Source organism: Perca fluviatilis, chromosome 6, assembly GCF_010015445.1.
Source record: "Perca fluviatilis chromosome 6, GENO_Pfluv_1.0, whole genome shotgun sequence".
NCBI classification, from domain to species: Eukaryota; Metazoa; Chordata; class Actinopteri; order Perciformes; family Percidae; genus Perca; species Perca fluviatilis.
In genome coordinates, this window is record NC_053117.1 from 30,902,740 (window position 1) to 30,911,446 (window position 8,707).

The window sequence follows — 8,707 nt, forward strand, 5'->3', positions numbered from 1 at the left end:
AATTGCGCCCCTGTGCTTTTGACCTCATCTGGGATGTCCTGAATCAATTCAATTCAATTCAATTGAATCACATGCTTAAAAATGTTGTCAGTCAAACAAGCCAAATGTGGCCACTGGCAAGATCCAAACTACACCATTTATTGTCCACAGATGAAGTTGAATTGGTGCCGGGCGATATGGAGAAAATCAAATATCACAATATTTTTGACCACGTACATCGATGTCAATATTGCGGCGATATTGTAGGGTTGACTTTTGGTGCTTTCACAAACAATTTACACAATGAGATTTTAGATGAATATATCATCAATAATGTGGCTATAATGACTGAGTGGGTAAAGGCAAATAACACAGCAGCTAGAACAGTCTGGTAAGTTCAGAAAAGAACATCACTTTACTGTAATGCAGCCTTTAAAACCAGAAAAAGTCAACACTCGTGTCATAGCACCATATTACGATATCCAAAATTGAAGACGATATCTAATCTCATATATCAATGTTGATATAATATTGATATATTGCCCAGCCCTATTAAACAGTTTGTCACTTTTTTGCTTAAATTACTCCTTTGGCAATTTTGGAGAATGAATATAAATATTGAGGTTCACGTCTTGATTTTGTTACAGCAACCACCCGGATTCATATCCCAAAATGATCTTCAGTTTATTGTTGATGATTTGAATATCGGTTCTGTCTTGAATTTTAAAACAGCTGAAAGGAAATATTATGGGTGCTTTTAAGGGGAATCCTCTTCAAAATTTCCAGTGACAATAAAAAATAAATTAAAAAAAGTGCTTTATTTTAGCATTTGACCAGAATTGTGGCAGGAATCTTGGATTAGCAGGAAGGGAGTTTCCCTAAATGGGATTATAAGGATTTACTGTAGGCTGTGTTTTAATCTAATGCAGAAGACTCCTGAAGGGTAAAGATACGTATCTCTTAACTTAGCAAGCTGATCATTTTTAATCAAAACGTATTTTATCTAACCAGTGGGTGAAAAAAAACTGTAACTGGCTCACACATGCACCGAGTTGAAACAGAAATGAGTCCATTGTCCCTAAATAAACCAGAATCTACAGCCTGAAATCAAAAGACATGCTTCAGCAGATATTTTTCAGTTTCAGATCCACAGCTGTAAGGCTGACTTACGTCTCTGCTGTGGTTTTCACCTACGAGACAGGAAACATACATTTCTCACCACACTTCTTCAGAGTAGCTGAGGCATATCTACGTCAAAGGCTGTTGCGGTTTCCTTCAACCTACCACAATAACAAAATGGAAGTCAAATTATAATGAAATAGCTGAGTTGCCTTTTTTGTTTTGTTTTTCCTCTTCAATCTTGAAGTATTATTGACAACACTGTTAGAGTAGAGTAGAACTCAACATTTACTTTCATGTCCCAGCGGTACAGGCATTACATATCAACTTCTGTGTTGTTTGTGTATTACTCTGCACTGCACACTACACATTATACCCGTCTTAAGCATATAACAACAATTCCCTTCCAGATAATTTGCCGTCATGTACGAGAATAGTTGCTGTGAAACATAATGGGTGATCGCAGTAATAAAAAGCTTTGTAAGCAGTGAACAAGAGCTACAGCTAACAGAGACAGGCAGCCAGGCCCTGCAGAGTTCAGATCAATTACATCAAGTGTTGCATCTAAAGAAAACTGATTTAATCAGTTCATACAACAACAGGGGCTCGTACAATGGGTGGGTCATACCAATCAGAGCCTTGGGAACGTAAAAAGGGCAACTATCTCCTTTGACACACACAATGAAATCTCATTGTAATTAGAATAACGACCTGAGGGGAAAGGTGTGTTCCCCACTCAGCCTATTGTCTTTACACCAGGCCAAAACACCAACGATACTTACACTGACCTCTTTCTGATGGGAAGTAAAGAATCAAACTGTCTCAGGTTAGATTCCCGGTTACATTAGAAGGGTAATACAAGCAGGCCTCCTCAGAAAAGCAAGGTTGTGCTGGCACAAGAAAGATAGGGCATATAAACACTGTGTCTGCACACGTGAAATCATTTCACAAATGAGGATAGGAGACTTGTACAGATAACTGTGAAAAGATTGTGCTTTGTATTATTGAGTTATGCATCTTGATTGCTCATATTAGAGAGTTTGAAATAAGATTGATGAACCTGTTTTGTGAACATACTCCTACCTTGAACCTTTGATTCCCCATACTAAACTAAAGAGCACAGTAAACATTCAACAATCTAATTAAATATCATTTGCATAGTTAAAACTCCTGATATCACTACCACGTATGGGGGTAAAACTGATTCCATTAGTGATGTGATTTAAATTGTAAGACAATACATGCTTTTTATGAAGCGTCTGTGTAAGCAGAGATATGCATCAGTGGTTAGAATATGATTCCATTAGGGCTGCAGCTAACAGTTATTTTCAATGTGTCTGTCATTTACCTTTATAATGTATTGCTTAGTCCAATCATTTCCAATCAAATATCTAAGCAAGGACAATTGCAGTCAAACAAACAGTCAAGTACCAAGCTATGCAGGAATTAAATTTACTCCAGAGACATATCGCACAAGAAAAAAGTCAAATTTGATTTAAAATGTTTGTAAAACAGCCTAGATATATTGGAATGATGTTGAAACTAGTATGGCTGAGTTTTGAACAAAATACAAATGTTAGTTTGATTATGTTGATATGTCTTGTGTGGCTCAGGGTCTGTCTGAGTTTGTGGACCAGGAATACTGGGGTGGAACAGACTATAATTATGTATTTTGATTGTTCTGAATACTAGAGTGAAATGGACTGTATTATGATTTGCAATATGTTGAGAACACTCGAGTGAAATGGACTATTTCAAATCTCTGGTTTTTGAATTGTCGGGAGCTTGTCTTGTCTGTGTTTAAGTCTGTCCTGTTTATTCTGTAATGTTATCATGTAACTTGTAATGGTTGCATTGTCACTATGTAAAAAATCTGTTTTGTGGACCCCAGAAGAATAGCTGCAATGCTGTAGCTAATAAACTTGGGACCCCTCATCACAGGTAGTGGAGTAGGTAGGAGTTCAGCCTCCAAGTGATTTGTTTTTGAAATGTCAGACTAAATTTTGTGTAACGTTAGTTTTTTTTCTCCATCAATCATCTTGTGACACATCTGATTTAGCCCAGGACCTCATCCATTGCTTTAGTCTTGAAAATTGGGATGGGCGTTTTTCAGTGTTTTCTGAAGTCAGCGGGACATCTTTAAATTGCTGGTTCTGTGCAACCATCAGTCCAAAATCCAAAGATATTTAGTTTACAATATGAAGCAGTATTTGAGAAACTGGAACCAGCAAGCACATGGCTATTTTGCTTAAATTAGCACAATCCCCAATGATTTGTCAACCAATTGAACCATTTCTTTCAGCAGTAGTTTCTAAAAGCGGCAGAGTTCACGATAGAAACCTGTAATGTCCTATTGACATGCATTACCTATTCCTTAAAAAGTATTTTTTTAAATCCTTAAAGGAAATTCTAAAAATCCTTTCATGTGCATATTCATGCCAGATGATCCCAGGTTGCATATTTAAAAACTGTTCTGTTCTTCCTGTATAAAAAGATGCAATGACTAAAAGAGACAAGATGCAATGCAAAAAGTTTTTTTTAATGCAGTAGACTACATGGAGAGCATCAACAAATTAGAAGAAAGCGCGTTTACATGTGGATATACAAGGACTCCGAAGCAGAATACACAAATAAATAAAAAGCTATTTAAATGATCGGTCCCTATCCCCCCCTATTCATTTACAGAAATACTGGATTCCACCCACGTCATCTTTCAACAGTGAGCGAAAGATTTGTAATTAATCTTAAATCCTCTGCAGTAATTAAATGATGCCAAAATAAGCTGTCATGAACTCCATCTCCCACAAGTCAAGGTAGCATCGCCAATGGTACAGACCTGCTGTATTAAAAAAGAGATTATGTGCTTAACTTTAGCAAATATATGAGCAGACTCAGTGGTATGTATGTATGTATGATATATTTTAATTATTGGTGGGCTGGATGGTTGATTCAGACACTGATGAGCTGGGGGAAGAGTTCATTAGCAAACATGTCATCCCAGGTGCTCTCTGAGCACAGGGAAGAGGAAATGTCGCTGAAAGGGGAAGGGGACCCTTCGTATCCGGAGTCGCTGTAGGTATCCGCAAGGCAAGCTTCATTATCCAGGCCGCTGAGGGAAGTTGAGGAGGCTCCAGACAAAAAGTCATCCATCCGACTGTGGCTGTCACAGCTGGGGATGACCACTTCCTCTGGCTCGTCTTTGATGCAGACGGTCTCCTCCTCGACCACCACCTCGGGAATGGGGACGGCGTCCTCGTCGATCGTCTCCTCTGTGTCGCTCTCCGAGTCGTAGCGCTGCCCGCTGCTCACCTCCTCCACGGGCTTCGTGTAGATGTGGTCAAAGTGGATCAGTTCATTAAGGGCCTCCAGCTTAACTGATGGGGCCCCCAGAGTCGCAGGTGTGGTGGCAGGTACTGGGTCCCCCCCTCCGACCAACAGCACCTGCGGCTCCTGGCACTCCTGTTCACAAGACTTGAGGAACAGCTCTGGGTCAAGGATGTCCAGAATGCCCAGGAGCAAATCAGACTAGTGAGGGGAGGGGGGGGAAAACCAGAGATTAGCCTAGTAACCCATGACCTGACTCTGGAGCTTTCTTAGAAACAAGATTTAAATCTTTTCATAAAGAAGGAGCCATCTTTATTAGAGACTTACCTCATTGTCTGCAGTGTCAGAACCATTTGTATCCATTGAGAAGTCTTCAGATTTAGGGAGTGCTGGGCCTGCACCTGCTGCGGAGGCACACGTAGCCTGAGTGCTGCGGACTCAGAAGACCCGATCCCTAAACCTGCGTCGTTCCCAGTGGACAACAAACTCTGAACCTGGGATGGAGAAAAATGGACAAAGGGTGAATTACAGCTAATCCACGCAAAGGACAATTACCACAAGCCAACACACTCTGCTTCCCCTACAAGTATGAATTACAATCTTACCTTCTCTTTTGAGTCGAGGGTGTCCAACCCAAGTCTCTGTCTTAGTTCCTCATTTTCTGTCATTAGGCCATTTGATTTGTCCCGAAGTAGACTGTTTTCAATGTGAAGTTTCTGATTCTGCAGGATGAAAAAAACAGATGTTTGTACCTGAAACTTGCAACCGTTTATGGAGAAGTGATGCATGAAGCCAACACACTAGAAATGGAACTGCACCAAATAAGGGTGTGTGTGTGTGTGTGTGTGTGTGTGTGTGTGTGTGTGTGTGTGTGTGTCTGTGTGTGTGGTAGAGTGAGGGAGATGTGTTTGAATTGTAGGGCTGGGCGATGGACAAAATCAGATATCACGATATTCTTGACCAAATGCCTCAATATTGCGGCGATATTCTAGGGTTGACAATTGGTGCTTTAACAAAATATCTTCACACTTAGATACATAATCATTAGTAATGTGGACATAATGTCTAAGTGGGTAAAGACAAATAATAGAACAGTACATCCCTTTGCTGTAATGCAGCCTTTAAAACCAGAAAAAGACACCACTTATGTCAAATTACGAAATCCAATATCCAAGATGATATCTAGTCTCCCATCACGATATCGATATAATAAATATATTGCCCAGCCCTATTGAATTGTACTTCAGATGACATATTGGGAGGTGGAATGTGCTTTAAATGGGGTCCTGTATGCCCCGGCTACACCCCTGTTTTAAAGGTGCTTTACCTCCAGCTCCAACTCTAGTACTTGCTGTTCCAGCTCCCCCATTTTTGCCTTCTTCCTGTCTCTGGCGGTCTGAGCTGCGACTCTGTTCTTTAGTTTCCTGAGGGGAAAAAAAAGAAGAAGAAGAAAATATTAGGAGAAAATAAATTTAACACATTCTTTCCATGATGCTGACAAAGCCCTCCGACGTGCATAGAGTTCACGGTACTGCGCAATCACCGGCCATGTTCCTGCCACGCAGGCATATCAGGATATCAGTATCCTGCTCCGTAACAGCAGAGCCCAGGCGGGTCCTAACCGTCAAATCACTGAGATAAGCAGTTTGACAAGCTAACGTTAGGCCAAAGTACAAAGTTCACAGAAATACGACGTTTAACTAAGTCAATTACTGGCTTCATGTGGCAATTTTAAACAACGTAACGTCACATGACCTACGGATAATATTAGGAGATGCAACATTGACCTAATTCAGTCACGGTGCGATTTTAATCGCCATCAGTTTCACGTTACTATTGTTCAACGGAGATCAATATCTATGGGCGTGCCCCTGTAGTAGTCTCTTTAACAATCGCCGGGTTTACGCTTTAAAAATAATGTTTTTACCCAGATATGATGGTACATTAAGGATATTTTTCTGTAACTAACCTGCGAAGTTGCTTTTCCTCCGGACTCAAGTGCGTGAGCCTCTGTCTTTTTCGGATGGGCGGCCCAGCAGAAGAGTTGGAGTCGGAGTCCGACGACGCCGTGCTAGCCGATGACGGTAAAACGACAGAGATGGCCCGGTTGAAGCCTGCCTGTGAGCCGCTGGAGGAGCCGGTCTGTTTGCCGGAAATCAGGAGCACTTTATGGGGCCCTCCGGTCCCTGCTGCTACCACCACCATGTTGATATATCCTACAGACGGTTACTTAAAAAAATAATGGGGTATCCTTTTGAATTTAGTAGAAACCTTAAGGTTTCTCTGGTACCTGATCCCCGGCAATTCTCAACTGTTGAACAAGATGGGCTGTGCCTGCGATGCTTTTCTACTATCGTGGTGACAGCTGATAGGCTCCAAGCGGCTCTGACGCAATTTATTTACGCCCTGTGATTGGTCGCAGTGCTGATGTAATTTGCATTTGAAGTTTCACTGCTGGCAAAGTAAAATACCCAAAGTTCCTTGTAAGTGTAGCCTAATTTCCCATCAAGACTTGGTGTCAATTTCTGTTTCAAGTCAACAATATGTAATTCAGCCATCTTATTACATAATATATTATATTGTAGCCTGTAGCACTTTCACTGTATTGATCGTGGAGCTGTGACATTGATTTGGACTTTCCTGGATTTACAACCTCTCTGTCCAGTAAAGACAAACACAACCCAGTACTTCATATTGGTTTTAAAAGTAGAAGGTCACATTAAGCTTTTAGATTTTATATCCGCTGAAGTTAAGAACATAAATTCCACTATAGATTCACAGGTCACACTTTGTTTGTTTTGTTAGTATAGGAGATATTCTTTTTTTTATTTTTCTGTTTAAACCTCAGTTTCATGGTCCCAAGATGCAGAGAAGAGAAGTTTGCATGCTTCCTGCTCTTTGTCTTGTACATAACGTTTCCTCATTCTTTTCTTTGAAGGAGTCTGATTAAACACACAAAACATGCTTTACCACTCTGATGGCTTTCCCTGAAGTGCTCATTCATAGTTACTGTAAGGACTGTTGAATGATGGATTGTTTGTCAGTTTCTTGTCTGTCAAATGATTTCTTTCTCCTTCTTTTTTTCCTCATTTGAAGGCTTTCACACCTTTGAGAACACAATTTCAAAAACATCATTAGGCTATTATCAGCATGCAGTGGTTTGTATAATTTAAAGATCATTTAACCTTAAAGAAACAGAATCCTGTTACAGCGCCATAGATTATTGTTCAGTGTTTGCACACTTTCTTATTGTGGATGATTCATTCAGCCTATATTCTTTTTTTGTTACATTTCAGTTTATATTCTTATAACATCAACTTCATGTTGAGTAGGCCTAAAAGGTTTGCAGTGAAACTGGTTTGCTTGTCCCACAAAGAGTAATAGAAACACAAAACAAAAATAATTTTGAACACAACTAAAGGAATTGAATTACAGTTCACTACATGTATAAAAAATTGAACAAGCAAGTTCACAAGTACGCTCTTTTCCTAAAACTCCTGTTCGTCCTCAAACGGGAATTCACATTTTTGCAGTATCTGGCCACCGTTATTGTTTACAGCTTTTAGCTGTTTGCTCCTGTCGTCTCTCACCTCAGCAGGAGTAACTACAGGAGCAAGAGCAAACACTGGCCTGTTTGCGGAACTTTACCGTCACTACAGAATCAACATCTGAGAAAGTCAGAGCAGGCGTTTATGATGGTGTGTTATTGTGTGTGTGTGTGTGTGTATGTGTGTCATAGTGTAGTGTAGTATTAAAGAAAGAGACAGGATCCAGGATGTCCTTTATTTACAGAAATTACCCTATAGTTAAATTAAAGTTTAAACTAACTTCCCACAAGCCCTAAAGCAAATAGGGAAATGGGTGTTCCTTTGAATGTCCTAGTGAACATTTCCTATTTTCAAGTGTTTTTATGTCATTCAAGAGAGCGAACAGGAGAATACTATTATACACCACCCAGCCAAAAGATGAAACGCAGTTAGTTATTTTTGACTTGCAAAGTAGGTTGGGGATCCCCCATCATGTATGAGACAAGTGTCACATTTGCCATCAGTGAAGTGACCTCATAAATGTGTGTTGCTCTCAAGTTATGTTTAACCCAGAATAGGATAGAGGTGTAACAACTCAAAAGTATTCAAACTATAAAACAGTGGTTGGCGTACTTCCTGGACATAGTTATGCTTGAGCTCTCTACAGCAAGGATTAACAAAGCCAAATCATCAACTATAGACCTATGGAAAAAACGCAGCAGCACAAGTATCAGTCCTAATATGACCTCAACATCACA

General features: G+C 40.1%; 1 protein-coding gene across 1 annotated transcript; it reads right to left on the bottom strand.

The window, feature by feature from the left end:
* Nucleotides 1-3,618: 3,618 nt before the first annotated feature.
* On the bottom strand, nucleotides 3,619-6,750 carry xbp1 (X-box binding protein 1). The gene is given in 6 exon segments (XM_039802153.1): nucleotides 3,619-4,623; nucleotides 4,750-4,833; nucleotides 4,836-4,916; nucleotides 5,028-5,144; nucleotides 5,750-5,846; nucleotides 6,392-6,750. Coding segments are annotated over 6 exon segments (1,191 nt in total). The 5' UTR covers nucleotides 6,628-6,750; the 3' UTR covers nucleotides 3,619-4,047.
* Between the last annotated feature and the right edge of the window lie 1,957 nt (nucleotides 6,751-8,707).